Genomic DNA, 21669 nt, shown 5'->3' with positions numbered 1-21669 from the left:
TATATGGTACCTCAAAGAAGACATTTGCATTGACTTTCTAGGACTCTTTTCAAGGCTCCTTTCACTTCCTTATTTCTCAAACTATAGATCAAAGGATTGAGCATAGGAATGACCAGAGTATAAAAGACAGAAGCCACCTTGTCTGTATCAAAGGAGTGGCTGGACTTAGGCTGCAAGTACATGAAAGTTAGTGTCCCATATAATACAACCACTACTGTGAGATGGGAGCCACAGGTGGAGAAGGCTTTGCATCTGCCCTCATCTGAATTCATCCTGAGGATCGCCAAAAGAATGAGTCCATATGAAATAAGAACAATTAACAGGGAGAAAATTAAGTTAAAAGCAGAAAGACTCAGAAGAATTAATTCTACATCCTTTGTATCATTGCATAAAATACTTATGAGAGGGAGACTATCACAATAGAAATGACTAATGACATTAGATTTCCAAAAAGATGAATTAAAAATCTTGATTGTAATCAGCAGTGCTTCAAAGGAGCTGTAGAGGTATGGTATGGCCACCAGGAGGCAGCACACTCTGTCCGACATGATGACCATGTACAAGAGGGGATTACAGATGGCTACATAGCGGTCATAGGCCATCACCGATAGCATTAAAAGTTCATTTACCATTAATGTTATAAAGACAACTAGCTGGGTTGCGCAAGCACTGTAAGAGATGGTATTTTTCTCTGCTACAAAATTAACCAACATTTTTGGGCCAATGGCAGTGGAGTATCCAAGGTCAATAAATGCCAGATTCCTGAGGAAAAAGTACATGGGAGTTTTCAGGTGAGAATCAGTCTTGGTCAAGATAATCAAGCCCAGGTTCCCCAGAACTATGGCCATGTAGATGATAAGGAACACAAGGAAAAGGGGGATCTGCAGGTCAGGATGATCTGTGATGCCCAGGAGAATGAATTCTGTTACTTGAATTGATGTTGTTTCATTCCACTTACCCATTTCTTCCATCACAGGAAAGCAGTCTGAGAAGAAAAGGACATATACTCTTTGAATTTAAAATATATCAATCACAAGAGATTCTGTATTTAAGATATTTGGAAATACCTCTAGCTGTTCAGTATGACCACAACAAATTATGCAAAAATCTCCTTATTTCCCTTAACCTCTTCTTAGTTTCTGCACTACAGACAAATTCCTTTACTATCTACCAAATGAAATTGAGCCTTGGAAAAATTTTGGTTTATTCAATATTTATCATTTTCAGTAATACAATATGGTTTTGTTTATGAATTTTTTCTCATAATGGTACCTTGAAAAACAACGTATATCACAAAAGTGATTGAACTACTAATCATGATTAGTATTCAATCTTCAACATATATCTATATCTATAACAATACACACATATGTATATATTTTTTGTATGAAACTATATGTGACATTAGTCAGATAAGATTTATAATAAAATGATTTCTTTAAAAAAATTCCCAATGAAGGTGCAAATAAATCTAAAGAATCCTCTAGGTGTTTGTAGATATTTTTTATTCTTGATATCCACATATATTGTATTAAAAGCAGAGTTACCCTAAGTAAAATTATTACTTAGACTATATTATGTAGGGAAGAGAAACATTTCCCTGTCAAGTATTTCACCTGACAATAAGTTATCCAGGGAAGCAGCAGTCTCTATGCATATCAAAGTGGGAAGGAAATAGCTCTAGGCTCTTGGTGTTATGGAACATAGTATGAATCCTTTCAGATGATATTAAGGCAAAGGCAACTTTGAAGAGAGTATTATATTAAATAAAAAGAAAATAAAAATATCTGGATTTGAGAAGAAGAGCTCCCTTTATTCTTCCTTTCCCCTTTACCTACCTCAGCAAGCAAGGTTATGATCTTCTTTACTTTTCTTCCTCCCAACAATGGAAGACAATTATCTATTTGTAGATTGTGTGTTCTGCCAGTATTCTTCACATGTCATGGGAACAGGTTGTAATCACTTCAAGAAATTGACAAAATTGGATCATTTTCAGAAAAATTCTATGTGACTTACTGTTATTTAAGGGAGGGGAGTAACAGTCAGAATGCCTGACACCCCATCTGTGACAACTGAAAAGTTTCAGAAAGTTGTTCATGTGTGAACTTCAAGTAACAAATGGACTGAATCTTCACATCTGCACTTGCTCAATAAGATCTCAGATTAGCTCAGTTCCATTTTACAATTGTAGGCGTGTCCAAAGAAGCCCAGTTTCAGTGTTGTTTCCAGTAGATCCCAGGGTCACCAGCTTAAAGTGCTCTAACCAAATGTGTGGCAAATGTTAGCAGTGGGACAGAACTGGAATTTTATATATCAAAAGCTTAGAACCACTGCCCCCAAACTCAAAGTTAAAACCCATCACCTTTATGATTCTCATTTTGATACTCATGTTTTAGAAAAACTCTTTCCTTTTGGCTTAGACTTCTAAATATTTCTCTTAACCCTCTATTCCTATATTTAAATTGGATTGATGTCATTTTAATGCTAACTCTGAAAATTTACAATTATAAACTACTTTAAGGTATGGCAAGTTCTTTAATAGGTTATGCCATCTGATTCTCAGAACATCTCTGTGTTATTATCATTTGCATTATATAAGCCAGGAATTCGGGAACTGGTGATCAGAAAGTTTAAGCTGACCAGCATGACATCTCTGGCAATTATCTAGAGGTGGGAAGTACCTGGGACTTCCTCACTTCAAGGACACTACTCTGGAAACCTCACTACTATGAGGCAACATGTTGTAGTAAATAGATTTCTTGCCCTTCATCAGGAAATCCTGTGTTCCAATTCCACCTCTGACTCTTGCCACATATGTGACTATAAACAAGTCAATTAACTTCTCCAAAGCTCAGTTTCCTCATCTATAAAAAGAGAATAATTAAATCACTGGCCTCATGGTGTGGCTGTGAGTATCCAATAAGACAGTATAGAGACAGAACAGTGCAGATTTTAAAGCATCATGCATATACATGCAAGTAATCACAAAAATCATTGTTATTAGCACAAATTTACCATGTAAAGTCTAGTGTTAGCAGAGCATCATAGGTGTTCAGACATCAAAATAAGACTGGATTCTAAAAATCTGATTCTATTGTCTTTTCTATTCCTTTCTATTAAGTGGGATCTCATTCACTGTCATGGCTACTATACCTTTCAATGACAATCTGATGAAACCAGTAAATTCAGCAATTTTTTCATTAAAATACTTAGAAGACAAAGATGAATGTTAAAGATAAGACTGATGAAAGAAGGTTATCACTTGGACCCTCAAGATGATGAGGTAGGAGACGGCACAGTCTCACTGAATTTTCCTTCAGAGACTTTATCATACAACTTCCGAAAAAGTATTATTCACTAACCATGAGGGAACAGTGATAAACTCTTCCAGTTGGAACACTTATGGTGTTTCAGAAACTGCTATACCATTTGTACCCCTAAAAACATCCTGGTTGGACCAATTCTAACACATATGATCTAGCTGGTGAGATTTGTTTGAGCAGGAGCCCCTTGGATGCCAGGATGCAAAGTTAGAGTTCTGTAGGCTTGTCCATAGTTAAAGGGCACAATGAAGATGGTCATAGACAAAGAATAATGTTATCTGCTCACCTACAATAGAGAAGCTGGTGTGACTTGCTCATGTTGTCCCTAGTCAGCTACTACAGGAAGAGTTTATGAGTTTCTCAGTCTCCTGAGACCTTATCCCTGAAGCATTGAGGAGGGTTAATGAATTACATATTGTCATCAAATAAGTTGCCAAGGAGTACTGGTAATCAAGCAATTGCCTACCATTTTAGGTCACTTCATGTTCTGATCATTAATTCTTACCTCACAAGAAACTTCATTGATATTCACATCTCCATTGATATTCCTTGTCTCCATTTCAAGCACTCATCAGATGGAATTTTCCATTGCTGTAACACTTAAGGAAGCTGAGGCAGTTGCTATTTATTTTCTGTGAGTCTGAGTGTTCTGACTCTTAGAGGCTTTTGAAGGACTGTTCTTATCCCTATGACATATAGATATGTCACATATATGTATATATATATATGTATGCATATATGTGTGTGTATATATAGTAAATGTACATATGTGTGTGTCTTGTATATACATATTACCTGGGACATAATAATAAATAGATATTAATTTAATAAATAATTCATGTATGGGTGGCTAGGTGGCACAGTGAATAGAGCACTGGCCCTGGAGTCAGGAGGACCTGAGTTCAAATCTGGCCTCAGACACTTAACACAAAAAAAATAGTTGTGTGACCTTGGGCAAGTCGCTTAACCAATTGTCCTCCAAAAAGCAAAAGCAAATAAATAAATGAATGAATGAATGAACAAACAAACAAATAAGTAAATAAGTGAATGAACGAATGATTGAATGAATTGTTCATGTGATTTCTTTGGGTGGATCATGTATTTTCAAATGCCACTACATAAATGCCTTTCTTAGTAGAAGGTAGTCTTGAGTAATTGTGGCAGAAAACTTAATCAGCCTATACTATAGTTAATCTGGAAATAATTTTTTTTGACTATTTGGATCCTGAGAAGACAAATACCTGGACTATCATAGAAATAGAGATTTATAGTTTGCAAAATATTTTACTATGTATCTCATAGTTAAACATAATACATATGTAATCATGATACATATCTCATTTTCTTGATACAACAATACTGGGGAATAGGTGCTGTTATTATCTTTATTTTACTGATGAATAACCTGAGTCATTGGGAAGTTGTTTCTTCCCCAGAGTATTCCACATAGAATGTAACTGAGGCAGGATGTTAACTAAGGTCATCCTGATTCCAAGTTCAGCAGTCTATACACTAAAACCTACTTGCTGAGTAGAGTGGAATAGTTTAGATACAAAGACAGAAAGGAAAGAATTTCTTACATGAAACTTAGATTCTTTTATAATGGACAATATATGCATGTTAGTCAATAAGTGAACAAACATTTATTAAATATTTACATGTGCCAATCAATGTACTAAGCACATGGGACACAAAGAAAGGCCAAATACAGAGTTCATATTCTCAAAGAGCTGAGTCTAATAAGGGAGATATTATGTAAACATCTCTGTGCCAACCAGATACATACAAGATCAATTGGAGATAATCCACAAATGGAAAAAAATAACATGTAAAAGAATATGCAGCTCAAATATATAGCAAATACAATGTAGTTTTGTGAGGGAAGCCACTAGCAGCTGTGGGCATCACCGAAGGCTTTAGGTAGAAGGCTTAGCTTGAAGTGTGTCCTTAAGGACATAAGAAATTTGATGTGCAGAGGTGAGGAAAGAGTACATTTCATTTATGGAGCATAGATATTGCAGAGACATAGAGATAGGAAATGTCATGTATGTCAAATATTTAGATGATTTTGGTTGCATCATCTATCATAGCAATGTTTCCCAGTTTTTCTCTGATAAATTAAAATGTTACCAAACACCAACATGTTTGAATAACAAAACAAAAATGGATTGTAAAGACACAGGGTAATTTAACATTATAATTATAATAAATATAGATCCATTAAATGCTTACTGTAACTTTAAAATCCAATTACAATATTATTTTTTTTAAAGCAATTGGTGTTAAGTAACTTGCTCAAGGTTACACGGCCAGTTATTTCTGGGTGTGGTGCTAAGTATCTGAGCCCAGATTCAATCCCCAGGTCATCCCGACACTGCAATTACAATATTATTATGAATGTTTACGTGACACATTCTATGAGAATCAAAAGTAACCTAGCAAGATTTCAAATGGTTACTTTGATCTATGACATCACGTTATATTTATGAATTTTGATGAATATAAATATTGAATGAGATAAGCTACAACTTGGAAGATATCAACATAACATAATGAGCCTATATAAAAGTGATGTTAACATTGGGCTTTTTTATGTGTAAAAAAAGTTTTGGAAAATTTGGTGGAACAAAAGTGAAAGACTATTTAAATCTGTATCAAGTTTATTTCTGTAATCTATTGAAATTAAAACAAATGGAAATGTTTTCTTACTCAAATATATGGTAAAAAGACATATAAGAGTATTTTATATGCTCTCTTGTGGAAAGAAATCCTTCTTTTATTTTTAGCCACTGAAACAAGAGACAAAAATGAAGAGATATATATTAGAAATTATTTACTTTTCTATTAGCTTATGATAATGGATATATTAATTGATATATGTATATAAATGAAGTTCAATCACATATGTCACTTCATTTTTGATGATATTTACATTCAAAATGATCTTTGTAAGAAATCAATATATTCATATGTATCCTTTTCTCTTCTACCACTTCTGCACTCATGCATAGAAACTGCAAATATGAAAATATTAATTCCTTACAAATATATAAATTGTTACTAAATATAAATATATCACCAGTTTTAAAGTGAATAGAATCCTTCATTCCCTAATCAAATAATTATATGAAAGAATTTTGGAGAGCAGACAAAATTCAAAAAAGCTACTGTCATATCATGAGAAGTGATGGCATAGTCTGCTGCCCCTCTTTCCTCTGGAATTGCCACTATACTTGTCAATGGTCTCATCCTGTAACTCTTGGACTATAGCCTGCTGATTGGTCTACCTTTCACAAATCTTATTTGTCTCTAATCAATCTTCATTCAGCCAACAAAGTGATCACAGGTTTGTCACTCCCATTCCTGTGTCTCCCTATAACATCCCAGATCAAGTATAAATCCTCAGTATGGCATTCCAAAGTTTACGCAACCTGCCCTCTTCTACCTCTGCAGACTTCTAAATTCTTAACTGTCAAGAATCCACTCTGCAATCTTGTGACATTTTACTCTTTTCTGTTATTCAAGCAAGACATTTCATCTCCCAACTCAGGAAATGTTCACACAGGTGTTTCCAAAGCCCAGAATTCTCTCTCCTCATCTCCACCTCCTGCTGCCTTCATATAATAGATGAAATCCTACTTCCATTGAAAAATCTTTCCTGATTCACTCCAGAGCTAGAATCTTCTCTCTATTGATTATCTCCAAGATGCCCTGTGTATATTCTGTTTGCACCTAGTTGTTTGTCAGTTGCTTCCCCCATTAGACTGTGAGAATATCGAGAGCAGTGACTGCCTTTTACCTTTCTTTTATCCTAAAATTTTAGTACAGTGGTTAGCACATAGTAGGTGCTTAATAAATACTTATTGACTAACTGAAGTATATTACAATGGCATTTACATTTCAGGTCATAAAAACAGAGGCTTAAATGAAACTAGAGTATCATTAGATGATTCAAAAAAATGAAAAAAAATCAATAATCATGTGCATTTAAGCAGATTTCTGAAACACAAGTCCTCCTACGAAAAAACATTTATAACCCCATTTCTTCTACTTGTACTGCTGCACAATCCTATAACCACTCATACTCAGAAGGATGGAAAAGGATTCCCAGGAAATTAAGAAAGATGAACTTCTCAGTACCCCATCCTCTGGTTTCCACATTTGGTCTGATTTTCCTTCATACTAGACTCTTTTGTGATTCTCCCCCCAAGGTAATTTTTTCCCCTCCTAACCTGCTTCCATACATCCTTTCTTCTAGACTCTTGACCATTCTTACTTGTGGGCTACTAGATCTCTGCTTTCATTTCTGTTCCATGACATTTTATTATGGCATCTTTTCTTTGTATTTAATTGATTTATCACTGCCTGGTTGTCTTCTATTCCTGGCAAATTACTCTCTTTCCCCATCACATTCCTATAACTCCAACCATGAATTGTGAACCTCTAGGTTTACTTAAATATTTGTCGAATCACATGTTTCTAAAAGTTTGGCAAGGGTTAGTGAGGACTTTCTTCATAGCCTCCTTCACATCCTTGTTCCTGAGGCTATAGATCATAGGATTCAGCATGGGGATTACTAGTGTGTAAAACACTGAAGCCATTTTATCGGTATCTAAGGAATGGTTTGACTGGGGCTGCAGATACATGAAAAGGAGGGTCCCATAGAAAACAGTGACAGCTATCATGTGGGAAGCACAGGTGGAGAAGGCTTTCTTTCTCCCTTCTGCTGAACGTATCCTCAGGATGGCCAAGATGATGTGGAAGTAGGACACTAGAACAATTGTCATGGAAAAAAAGAGATTGGTAGCTGAAGAGATATAGACTACTGTTTCTGGCATATGGATACTAGAGCAAGATAAAACTAACAAAGGGACATTATCACAGTAAAAATGATTAATGACATTCGAAGAACAGTAGGACATGGAGAAAACACAAGAAGTGACTGTCACTGCTGTTGAGAAGCTATAAATGTATGTAAGGACAACAAGTAGGATGCAAACCTTCCGTGACACCACAACCATGTACAATAGGGGATTGCAGATAGCCACGTATCGATCATAGGCCATGACAGCCAGCATGAAAATCTCAGCAACAATGAAGACTAAGAAGCCTCCATGCTGGGTTGCACATCCATAGTAGGAAATGGTTTTCTTCTCTGCCAAGAAGTTGACCAGCATCTGGGGAGCAATGACAGTGGAATTGCCAAGATTGATGATAGCCAAGTGTCTAAGGAAAAAATACATGGGAGTTTGAAGTTGAGAATCTATACTAGTGAGTGTGATGATTCCCACATTTCCAGTTACTGTCACTCCATAGATTGCTGAGAAGATGAAAAAGAGGGGAACCTGAAGCTCTGGACGCTCTGAGACTCCGATGAGAATGAATGTGGTCACATGGGAGAGGTTTCCTGGAACCATTTTTGATCGGTTTCATCTGCTATGGGAATAAATGGAAAAGTAGTTTAGAAAGCCAAGGATGATTTTTTCTTGATCTTACATCTCAAGTAAACTGCTGTATCCTGGGATTAAGTTTTTGTTGTTGTTGTTTGTGTTTGTTTGTTTGTTAACTGTTTGCAAAAGCCAATATTAGGTTTGATGAGATCAGTTATCAGATTCCTGAATTACAGAGATAGGTTCAAAGAACTGATGGGTAAAATTTCAATGTAAGAATTTACACCTTGATATTAACAAATACCATAAATTAAGGCTTGATTAATTGTGTTGTTAAATGTCTAGACTTAATGATAGTGGGAAAAGTTAATAATGAAGGTTAATCTTCAACTGAATATTGAGTAGAGCCTGTCCACCAACAGCTAGCTAACTAGATGAGAAAATAATGTAAGGTGTCTTCCAGATTTAATTATTTGATATGTGAATTAAGAAAATATAGTTGTATAGATTGAAAACTTATATGTTCCTTGGTACCCCTCACACATAGTAGAACTGTGCTAAGAAAATAGAAAATGGTCAGTAGACACTTCTGAGATATAGTACTTAAATTGTACAGTAATTTTACAGGAAGTATTTTCCCCAATCTCTCTTAATTTCAATACCCACCTTTTGTTGAAAATCCACAATTTATCCTATCTATACCATGTGGTATATGGTGGTTTTCATATTGTCTCCCTTATTTGAGCATATATCTATTCAGAAATTAGCAAAGATCTTGACTCATAGAAGGCTCTTAACGACTCTTTATTGATCAACTGACTAACAATTCTCTCTCTTCTGAGGAAACCCATCATAGTTTTCAGCTCTAATGATGCTATTTGTCAAAAAAAAAATAATTGCCATGGGGGAAAAACATGTGGGGACTTCAATAAATTCATGCTTGATGTAAGTTCATAGTAATTATGGAAATACCTCCAAAAGTAAGTAAAATATTAGACAATTAATGGAAGCTTTATGTTTAGAATGAATTGGATCAAGAGTCCCAATCTCAGTTGCTCTGATCAAACCTCAGATTTGTTTCATTTCCAGGCACAATATTTTAGGAAGCATATTAACAAATTAGAGAATGTTTTTGATGTGAAGAACACTTGAAACTTTACCATGTAAATATTAGGTGAAGAAAGTAGAAAGTATTAACCTAGAGGAAGGAAGGTTTGGAATAGATTGGGATAAAGCATCTGCTTTCAAAAATTTAAAGAAATATCAAAAAAGAAAGATGTTTCTGGTTCTGCTCAATTCATCAAAGCAGAAATAAGAACAATAGAAGTAGAAGAAAAAAAGAAAATTTTGATAAAAATTAAAGCAAAACTATATTTTAAAAAATTTCTAAACTGAAATGACCTATTTGTGAATGCCAACAGATTACCATAGCTGAGTTCTTCAAGTAGAGGATTTAGTTGAAACACATTGAAAATTCTGTATCCACACAATTGATTATGAGAGGAGAGTACATTCTGAGCCTGTGTAAATGAATGACTATAGAAAAAAAGCTAAAATATCTCAGTTGGGGTTGTGGTGTAACAGTACTTTGAGTCCATTTTTCCAGAAGGCATTGTAAAGGCATGACTGTGACTCTCTTAAGTTTTCCTCAGTGGCTTAGGCAATATTGAAACTAAAATGATCATGAAAGAGATTAGCTCAGGCATATTTCAGAGGCTTTATTGTTTTAAGGATCCATCTTTCATTGATAAATACCAAATGTCTGACATTTGGAGGATATTTGAAAATTTTGGCTTTTCCAAGTTCCTCTGGGCACAATATACTCATAGCAAAAATAATAATAATGATGATACAATCAAAGGTCCTAGGTTCAAGTTCCACCAGAGTCTCATGTTGAAGGATTGATTCTGCCTAGCCCCTAGGAGTTCAACTCTGATCAAAAGTTGAGAGTACAAACACATAGATTACATCGAGGGAGCTACAGGAAAGATTTTCAGTGTGAGAATTTATACACTTAGGAAACCAATAAATATAATAGTTTAATTTGTCATTTTATTGACTGTCTAAATTAGACTCATGTAACTAATAGAGAAAATATTAATAATGCAGATTAAATTTAAAATTTTACATATTCACTTTTTGACATCAATATATGAAACATTTCCTTGCACACTGCTGATTCCATCTCCATGAAAAGTACAAGGTGGAGCACCAATTCTAACAAAGTATACCTTGGGAGTGTGGTCATGATAAACACATACCTTTTATTATGTAATCTTTCTTCTTAGGAGACTCTCATACCTGATAATCAGTATCCTTTTCCTCCTTGGAAAAAACCCAGATTCATTTAAGGTAATGGCTAAACCTACCATTTTAGTGAGTTTCTAACAGTGAAACATTCAATACGTCAAAATGGTGAGATAGGTTTTAGTCTGCAGATTTCAAGGTCCATTGACTTGAGCTGTCCAACATTATGACTATGATCACAAGAGCAATTAAAAACAGTGGTAGAGTTACACATGAAGTTAACTATGTGGGGGAAATACTATATTGTTTGGGAAACATATTAGTTATTTTATTGTTTAAATCCAACTTTGTGTGGTTTTCACCCAGAATGTCTGTGGACTAAAGGAACATTCTAGGAATACTGGAGAAGGGTGCAGGGAATTTGGGGTTCCCCCAGATCCTGGATCCACACAAAACATCATGCAAGGTCTCCACAAACAGGTTTGTTTGGATCCACCCAAGCTTGTGTTTTGTGTTCTTTTGTGTTTTGCCTTTCCAAAATTTTATGGAATGTTGACACTTATTCATATCGATCTCAATCTACTTTGCTTACAAGTTGACCTCTCAGTACAAGTGTCCAACTGGATATATGTGGTTCATCTGTGGGTATCATTTAAATCTGTATGATGGAAACCTTCCAGAATCTGGATGAGAGGGAAACATATCTCCTTAGTGGCTTGTACACCTCTAAAAATGAGTTAACAAATTTCTTTCTAAAACTATTTCAGATTTTGGCATCATGAACAACTTAGAAGACTAATGATCATCCAAAAACATCTTCATGGCAATGACTGATGGGAATGATTATGATGGGTAACCCATAGAGGCAGCAGGATATGACACTGACATACCAGCAGAAATTCAAAAAGATATTAAGACCCAAGAAAATATCCTTATCAAGCCAGATCAAAGCTGAGAATTCCTAATTTCTCCTTTCCTCTGATACAATAGGGTATCATCACTTCTCAATACTTCTAATATTATTCCTCAGTCTCATTTAAGTGGCCTTCTTAGTTGTGAAATTCTGTCTCTTTTGGGGGACTAGTCCTCTTACCACATTTTCTTTATGCATCGTGCTTGGAAGAACAGAGATTGTCATCCTCCCTCTGGAACCCAAATCCCTAAACAGTAAGTATAGTTCTCATATTTTTCTCATCTTTTTTACATGGTCTTTTCTTCTTCTCTTAGTAGGTCACATTGATCCAGTCTGAGATAAGTCTAATAATGTTATGGAATATTCTCACTCTACCAAGCAAGAGTTATGAAGGGAATGGGAGAACAATTACCACAAATTCCATTAAACCATTATGTCTTATACCTATGGGACACTGTAAGTCTTTGCCCAAATTTACCTAGTTCACACAAGCATGCCAGAAAATTCAAGCCTTTTGCCATCATAACATTAAAAGTAAGCTCCTTAGGATTCCACTTTCCAGAATCCCTATATACAATGCCTACCACAAAAATTTTTATAGTACTGTATACTCCTGGAGGCATTTTTAACCTCTAAGGAAACTTCATTGGAAGTATTCCTTCAACACAGATAATTTATAGTCAACAACTTTGCTCAAGCATCATGACTGTTTTCACCTCTGAAAGTGCTTTATTTGGATTGTTCATTGTTTCCAAATCCATACTCAATACTCTGGTATCAAGTGTATTCCTTTTAATTATATTCAGCTTTCATTTTTCCTGCTTGTCAGATCACTCTTTACCTGTCCCTCCTCATTAGGACTGTCTGAACATGTATCACACTAGTTGTACTCAAAGAATGCAATACCATTATGTCAACTTCCCAGGGAAAATGTAATTGAGATTCAAAATTCTTCCCCTTAACTATCAAATATAACTTTCTTTAACCCAATGCAAATTATGAGATTCCCTGGGCTATAGTAGTTGTTGTTTGGTCAGTTTTCTATTGTGTCTGACTCTTTGTGGTCCCAATTGTGGTTTACTTGGTAAAAATAATGCAGTGATTTGGCATTTCTTTTTCTAGCTCATTATACAGATGAGGAAACTTAGGGAAACAGGGTTAAGTGACTTGCTCAGATTCACACCAGTGAGTAAATATGAGGCCAGATTTGAATTAAGGGAGATGAGTCTTCCTGATTCCTGGACAGGCATGCTATCTACTGTGCTGTCACACTGCCCCAGGGGCATGGTACTCTGCCATTTACCCAGGTAGTCAAGAATTGCTATTTCCTTATTTCACTTCATTCTGATGTCATTTGTGAAACACAATGCCATCAGATTCAGGAAATCCTGCTGTGACTATTAAACAAGCTTGCACAAAGCTAAGAATTCCTCACTACTTGGTCCTTTTCTACCTCTGATTAGCTCTGTGATCCATCTTGAGTTGGTTAACTTCTCAATATCCCAGACAGCTCTCCAAGAGCTTGAACAAGAGTTGCAGATGTATTGAAGGAAATCTGTACAGAGTTGGAAAAAAAAGAGCTCAAGATAAAAATAATAAACATTCAGTTCCTTTTTTTTCTATTTTAAGCTCAAAACTTACTTTCTAGAAAAGGAATTTGAGCCCTTAACCAAGCACCATGGAGACAGAAAAAAACAACCTAGATCTTAAAAGTGATGATTTTTAATGCAACATAATGCTAGCATTCTTAGCTCATCCAAGGCTACTTTTACAGTGATCAGATTATTCTTTGACAATATAAAACAAGTACAGTGAGATAGTGCAACCTACCTTTTTCCCTGAGCTCATATGGCTCAGCCGCATTAATTTTGCCAGGATTTTTGCTTGTTCTTGAAGCATCCAGAGCCCCCTAATTTGTAATAAATTACATGTCTCCTCTCATATAAATCAGAAAAATAATATCTCCAATATACAGAGCCTTCCCCAGGGGAACAAGGGAATATTAGGGACTCATTACTATGGTCTCTTTTCATCATCCTGCTCCCCAAGTGAAAAGAGTTTGGGAATTAGCTTTATTATTTGTACAAATATTTTTGTTCAAGTGGAATATTGCCTGGAAATATTTTTAACACATAGAAAAATTTGATCCAATGGGCCACTGCTCCCTTTCCTAGAATCAGTTCCACCTAGTCTCACCCTCAATGTTTCTCATTTATTCCCACTACTGTTTTAACTTCCCCTTCCTTCCTGCATTGCCCCCTCCAACTTCTCTCTTTGAACTTTATCATCATTTAGTAAATTAGTATTTTAAATTAAGAATCTGTTTGATATTCTCCTAATTTCAAAGGTACATCTCATTGTCCATAGTCACATGACTCAAGTAGTATAACTTCTGCATCAATCACTTACCAACAACAAATTTAGCAGGACAAATGAGAAATAATTAACATAATGAAGGTCACTATGTTGATGTATTGTTGATGCAGGGAAGATTTCTATTTAAGTATGGATGTATTAGTGGGATGGGATAGAGATTCCAGAAATGACCATGTTGCTACTATCCCATACTAGGTCACTAGTGAAACAATCTCCATTCCAAGGGGATACTTTATGTGGTCAGAGTTAGCCAAATGGTCCCCAAATTTCTGGGCCTGTTGCCAGATTCTCTTTTCCTCAATGGTATAACAAGTAGAGAAGAGGATATTCAAGTCTCCCTAAAAAAAGCTAGAATTGAAGACACACATACCTAAAGCCCTGAGAAAATTCTCTAGGATCTTCAGAATATCAACCTAGTTTCTCTTTAACCTGAGTGAGGTCTGAAATGAACAAAGGGACATAGACTCTAGTTGTCCCACTGAGAAATGCACTCCATGGACAAAACCCTAAAGGCATAGTGGAGGACAGGAGAGAGAAAAAGTCCCACTTTTTCTGAGGGAGTGAGGGCCAATCTGTATTGGACTGCAAGGCAAGGGGAAAGATCTGCTGGCACTGGAAGGGGGGAAGGAGTCAGAGGAATGGTTGCTGCTGAGACTGCTATGGGAGCAGGGTTTGGGAGCATGGCCTGGTTGGCACTCTTAGGGGGAGGAACGAGAGGAGGACATAGCAGGTAACAGACCAGAAATCAGAAGGGGGGAACAGAGGAGAAAGGAAAGGGACTGAGAAGAAAGAGGGAGTGGCCAAGGAGGGTTGTATCTTGGAAAGCAGTAATAGGCAGTGTGGAAAGCAGGAAGGGGTGGGGCAGAAGTGGCAAAAGCCAGAAAACATGGGAGAGAGGCAGCTCCAGAGAGGGGAGCAGAAGGGAATAGGGGAGGGTATGGGAATTGAGACAGGGAAGAGGGTGGGGCTGAAGTCTTGGGGACCACAAGAAGTGGATCAGCTAAAATATCAAGTTGGTATCCATTCCCCTTTTTCTGCGGTGACTGGAGCTATGAGTATCTTACAATCTCTTCTGCGAGTGGGGTCCCAAGAGAGTTCAATGAAGGCCATTATGTAGGGTATTTCCATCCATTTCCCTTCTCAGCAACAGTATAAATCTAGCTGTAAGAGAATATTGTGTTGAAAAGACCCAAAAAAATGACTATAGTCTTTTTTTCTTCAGGTGATACTGAGGCCAAGCTGTGTTGTAAAAGAACACAGGACATTTCTTTTTAAAGTCATTAGAGAAACAGAATTTGTTTCCAATTAAAAAAAAAAAACAACCAAAGGGTGACTTTTGGGGAATTGAAAAGAATTGACCCATGGCATGAGGGGCTTGAGATTACACAGTTTCCCAGTAACAGAACCATATGTTGTGGTCTACGGGGTCTTGAAATGCAAGGACAAAGGTAAGAGATGGGAAACAAGAAGAGGGGACAAGAAAGGAAGATGAATGTGGGGAAAGAGGGAATGGTCAAAGTGGGGGGAGGGGACTTTGAAAGCAAGGAAAGGTATTGGGGTACAGGTCTACCTTGTAAGAATTCAACAACTGAAGCCTTATTTCAGTCCAAGAAGTGAGATTATTGAAACACTGATTAGGGTGCGTGCTGGGCTCTTCCCAGCTCCGGCCTTGTCTTACCTTATACCCGGTCTTCGGATGTCTCCGGCTTCTTGTCTCCAAGAAGAACACCCCCACAGAACACCTGTTGCGGGCGTTTACCCTTACAACAGATCTAGACGACTAGCCCTACGGCCCTCTTACTTACCCATCCCGGGTCTTCGGTCGTCACCGGCCCCTCACGGGGAAAAAACACCAGACAAAAGGCGGAGGAGTGAAGCGGGGTGGTTTATTCTTCAGCAGTTACATGGCGGAGAGAGAGAGCGAGCTCTCTCACACGAGAAAATATATAGCGAATCCGAGCCAATCATATCACAGTCTTACATTTATGGCCTTATATGGTGATCACCCCATCAAGCTTATACATATTCATTCAAAGCAACCATGGCACCGCCCATAAACCCCTCCCCCTCCCCCATCAACTCCCCCTTTTTCTTTAAAGCAAACTGTAATCCTATATGTCAAAAGAATCAATAGCCTTCAGCAGCTATTGGCAGTGTAGGCTGCTAAGCTTCTCGCTACAGGCGACACAGGTGACCATGCTTCTTGCCCGAAAGACCACGGAAAAATCCAATTACCACTCAGGGGTCCTGTCCCAAGGACTCTGACGTGCGGTGCGGGGGCCTCTGGCTTAGGTCACCTCCGATTCACTCGAACCTTACCCGTCGTAGGACACCGACACCCTGGGTCCTGTCTTAGGCGGCTGAGGAGGGAGGAGTTGCCCGTCATGGAGTCACCCCCGTCTTACCCCAGGTGTCACACGTCCTCCATGGCCTGGAACCATACCTGAGGATCTCCCCCCTCTTGGAGGGTAAAAAGGGCCTGTTGGGTCAGAAGCATGTAGCCATCCTGACGGCGCCGTAGCTTGCAAACACAATACAAAAGCAAAATAATCACAAGAACAAGCACCACGGTGGAAGAGGTTAAGCCTCCCCACTGTGAGAACCAGGATGTAACATCATGCAGCCACCTAGACAGTCCGGAAAGAACGGCAGGATCGACAGAGGTGGAATTCACCGATGCAATAGCCAGTCTTAATTGTCTTATCTGTTGTTCGTATTCGGCGGACCAATTGCCTAGGAGGAGAGCGGAAAGTTGACGGGACAGGTTAGCTGCTCTAGTAAAGTTCTTATACAAAACGGGAGTAACACATAAACCAGGCATACGCAGAGTACATCCAACTTGGGCTACCTCCCAGAGGACATCAACCTCCTCCTGAATCAGGTCCACCCTCTGATTCAGAAGCATCATTCCGGTATACAGATGCCCATTTATTCCCTCTTGGGCTGTCAAGGCCATGGTAACGGAGGCGCTCAGATTGGCGACCGCCGTTGCAGCCGGCACAGCATAAGCCAAACTGGCAGCTGCTGCAGCAGCGGCAGCGGCAGCAACAGCAATGGCGGCAATAATGGCAGCAGAAATGCCGAAGTCTCTTTTGGGCCTTAACTGCACAGCAGAGTTGGTAATGTTAAGTGGCCAGGGAACCCACCGTGGGAGGCAGAGGACAACTGCCAATGGGAACGCTTGAGCATTCCAGCAGGAAGAATAAAAGCAGTCATTCTTACATTGGAGAAGAGACTCATTGTGTCCTGTCCGATTGGAAACCAAAAACAGAAAGGGTTGCCAAACACAGACAGGCGTGGGTGGTATCTGTATGTGCTTGACTGGCCTTGACACATTAAAATCGAAGGGGTCCAGTTCTGTCCATGTACCATTTCCCCACCCCATGACCCCGCCCAACAGCATGGCCATGGGGCGCAAATCCAAACAAGCGCCCCCCTCCCCACAGAGCAACCACAAATCAAAAGGGTTTGCAGTGACCCCAGGATCTTCATAATGAAGATGACGCGAGTTTATATCAGAGGTAACAGTGGACATAAGAGGTTTAGCATCTTGGCAAGTCCAGTTGGTTGCCACACCCGCAGTAACATTACCAGAAGGGATGGGAGGGGAAAAGGTAAAAAACGGGTGCACAGGGACAGCTGCGGGTGACTGGCACTCCGTCCAGGGCCAAAAATCCTTGTGGCGGGAGGGCCGACAGCGAGGCTGGGCACTGGGCTGGGGCCGCCACTCCCCTCCGCCCTCTCCACAAAGGAGACCACTGTTATCCTTCGCTCTAATCATTGTGCGGGCCGGCCAAAGTCCTCTCAATAGGGAGCCGTTCACCCTCTTGCTTATAAAGTTGAGGCGGTCAGACCACACAGCCTCTTGAGGAAACAGCCCGACACATGGTGACAGTTCCGGATCGACTGTGGGTGTGATTTGAAAACATAACGTCCCATTAAGTGATATTGTCCTGTTACTTTCCACCGGCCTAGTGTCGTTGTTAAGGTGCAGAACAGGGAGCTTAAGGGTGTTGTTAACTGTAAATAAACGAGGAAAAACTTGTGCCGAAGAAGTCACAGGCATGGGTCTCGGGAAGGTGGAAAGCAGTCCCCAGCGTAATTCCGTCACGGCATTCTCAGCAAGGAGACCCAAGATGAGGAGGGTGAGTCGACAATCTGAAAGACAAGAAGAACAAGAATTCTCCTCACCCCCCAACCTGTCGAGGGTGGTGCCTTAGTCAAGATCCCTAACTTTGTGAAGGGGCACCCATTGCTGTACCACTGTTGGGTCATTATTTGGAAAAAAGGAAAGGTGGCCGGGCCTTCTTCCAACCACTTTTACAGGGCCGTGCCATTGGCCCCCCTTATCCTGCCACATTACCCTGGAACCGGGCAGTGCCCGGCTAGGTGCGGGGAGGGTCAATGGAGAAGAGGTGGTGTTCGCACCGGAGGTGCTCCAGAACCTCATGGCGGCAGTGGTGCCGTCATCTCTAACTTGCAGGAAATTTAAGGTAAAGACAACCTGGGCCAACTCTTGACGAGTGACCGACCTGCATATTCCCCCTTTCTGTTTAAACAGGACGGTCTTAAGTGTACGGTTTGCCCGTTCAACAAGGGCTTGCCCGGTAGGGTTGTAGGGGAGGCCTGTAGCATGTTGAATAGAAAATTCAGTACAGAACAAGGCAAAAGCCTTGGAAGTATATGCCGGGCCATTATCAGTCTTTAAGGCTAATGGCACTCCTAGGATAGAAATCATTTCATAGAGATGGGCAATAACAGCCCTGGTTGACTCACGAGGCTGCAGGGAAGCAAAGACAAAAGATGAGAAGGTATCAACACAAACATGGATAAACTTAGAGCCAAGATGTGTAACATCCATTTGCCAAAGCTCATTGGGGGCAGTACTTCGGGGGTTAAATGCGTCCTCCTTAATGCGAGGGCGGAAGGGGGCACACACAATACATGACCGGACAATTAGTCTGGCCTCGCTCTTCGGCACACCATAAAGAGCCCTAAGAGACCGAGCTGAGATATGGAACTTAGCATGTGCCAACTGTGCAGGGGAATCTTTCGGGGGGAGAGAGGGTGGGGAAAGGCTAACTGCGTGGAGGGCCTGGTCCGCTTGTGCATTCCCAGAGTAAATGGGACCCACAGCAGTAATGTGCGACCGAACATGCAGCACATAAAGAGGGTGGCGCCTAAGATGAAGTAGCTCCTGAACCTCTTGAAGGAGCCTCAAGACCGCAGTGCACGGAGAAATATACGCGGAAGGGAGGCAGGGCAGCATGAGGGCGCAATATTGGCTGTCTGTAATCAAATTAAAGGGAACATCAGCATATAGCCGAAGGGCTTGTTGCACAGCAAACAGCTCATTCTTTTGAGTGGATGTGTATGGAGTATTGAAAAGCCAGGTGTGGGGAACACTCAGATCATGAACTACTGCGCGGCGGTCCTTTGTTGCATCAGTAAAAACATTAGGGCCCTGCACGGGCACGCCAGACACCACCTGTATAGGGGGTCTCAGCTCCAAAGAGGCAAACATACGGAGCAAAGCAGGGCGAGAGACCTTACAAGTCCTCACCGAAGTCAGAAGGGTCGCCCAGGACAGGGACTCCTGGGCTAAAGTCATGGCAAGCTCCGGGGAAATGGAGCAATTCAAGGCAAAGTCGCACCCAAACAGGCAACGACAACGATGTAAAGCCTGAAGGGCAAAAAGGCAATAAGCCTCCCATTTATCCACCAGGGACACCTTGCTCACCTTTGGGTACAACCACTCTAGACATCCCTGCTTTTGGAACAGGCAGCCCCACTGTGGGCCGCTGTCACTCAGTACTTGGAAATAAACTGGAGAGCCGGGAATGTAACGAGTCAAGGTGGTCTGGGCCCTCTTCAGAACCTCCTCGACTGCCTGAACCGCTTCTGGGGTCCAACTCCTGGGGGAACTCAGCGAAGAGTCTCCTCGGAGCAGCTCATACAAAGGTTGCATCACACTGGCAGGCAAGGGGGCTGTGGCTCTAATCCATTGGAAGGCGCCAACCAGCCTCTGGAAGTCATTCAAGGTCTTATAAGCCCTCAATTTGATAGGAGGCAAGGTCCTTTGAACAGCACTAGCAGTAATCCTGTGTCCCAAATACTCATAGGGGGGGTGCCTCTGTACCTTCTCGGGAGCTATAACAAAATTCTGTTGAGCCAATGTCTGCATCATGAAGGAAAGGCATTCCTGTACCTCTCCAGCTGTGGGGCCAGCAACAAGAATATCATCCATGTAATGGATAATTATGAACTCTTTGTATTGATCCCTAATTGGCTCCAAGATCTGGGCGACATAGAACTGGCAGAGGGTAGGGCTATTAGCCATTCCTTGGGGCAGAACCTTAAACTGAAACCTCTTAGAGGGAGCCTGGAAATTTATAGAGGGTACAGAAAAGGCAAACCTCTCCCTGTCCCCAGGGTGTAGGGGAATGCTGTAAAAGCAGTCCTGGATATCAATGACTGCGATATGCCAATTTTGGGGGATAGCTACGGGCATAGGCAAGCCAGGCTGTAATGAGCCCATCGGGAGCAAACAGGCATTTATAGCTCTGAGGTCTACAAGCATCCTCCATTTTCCTGATTTCTTCTTAATGACAAAAACTGGGGTATTATATGGGCTAAAGGAGGGTTCAATCCTATCATTCCGCAAAAGGGAGCCAACAATTTCTTGTAAAGCAGTGAGCTTCTCGGCTTTAAGGGGCCACTGCTCAACCCAGACCGGGCAGCTATTCATCCAGGTCAGTTTCGGGGCGAAGCTCAAATCGAGAGTGGTCCCAATCCATTTCCCGGCAAGCAGTCCGGGGTTACTAAGGAGAGTTGCATTTGCGCAAGGACATCCCGCCCCCACAGAGCATAAGGCAGCTCGGGGAGACACAAAGGAGTGAACCTGCCTGCATTATCATCCACCGACCACGAGAGGGCACGAGCCGATCTCTGAGCCCTCTTGTTCCCCCCCACTCCCTGGACCGGCGTGGATGCAACCATCAATGGCCATTCTTTCCTCCACTGATCCAAATTAATGACTGAACAATCAGCCCCCGTATCAATGATCCCTAAGATCGGATAATTCTCAACATGAATAATCAAAGTGGGACGGTTCAAAGTGATGGAACGAGCCCAATTCAATTGGCAAGGACGCTGGGATGAGGGGCCGAAGGGAAACGCCTTAGCAATGATCTGATCAGCCCGTATGGAGACGGGGGTGCAGTGTGGATTAAACAGGGTCAACATTGCCTCCATATCCTCTGCTACTTGGGTGGGGACCTCAAAGTCAGGAGAGCCTTCTAGGCCGGTCACTACAGCTGGGTGGAAAGGCAACTGGGCAGGGACTGTTATCGCCTCTCCAGGGGGAAGTGTAAAGATGGAGGGTTGTTTTCCAGGAGAGGCCCTGACTCTTACAAACTGA

The 21669-nt window shown here is 40.4% G+C and overlaps 2 protein-coding genes across 2 annotated transcripts; both read right to left on the bottom strand.

Annotated features, from left to right (window-relative positions):
- Positions 1-11: 11 nt before the first annotated feature.
- Positions 12-1757, bottom strand: LOC138163581 (olfactory receptor 8K3-like). The gene has a single exon (XM_069091027.1). The coding sequence runs from the start codon at positions 969-971 to the stop codon at positions 12-14; it is 960 nt and encodes a 319-aa protein (XP_068947128.1). The 5' UTR covers positions 972-1757.
- A 6035-nt stretch (positions 1758-7792) lies between these two features.
- On the bottom strand, positions 7793-9188 carry LOC138163580 (olfactory receptor 8J3-like). Its single transcript, XM_069091026.1, has one exon. The coding sequence runs from the start codon at positions 8738-8740 to the stop codon at positions 7793-7795; it is 948 nt and encodes a 315-aa protein (XP_068947127.1). The 5' UTR covers positions 8741-9188.
- Between the last annotated feature and the right edge of the window lie 12481 nt (positions 9189-21669).

The sequence above is a fragment of the Petaurus breviceps genome, unplaced genomic scaffold, assembly GCF_028583685.1.
Source record: "Petaurus breviceps papuanus isolate PSGF00001 unplaced genomic scaffold, PetGlider_PUasm1.0 188, whole genome shotgun sequence".
Taxonomy (NCBI): Eukaryota; Metazoa; Chordata; class Mammalia; order Diprotodontia; family Petauridae; genus Petaurus; species Petaurus breviceps.
Note: the sequence above shows the minus strand (reverse complement) of the source record. Positions and strands in the feature narration are given on the sequence as shown.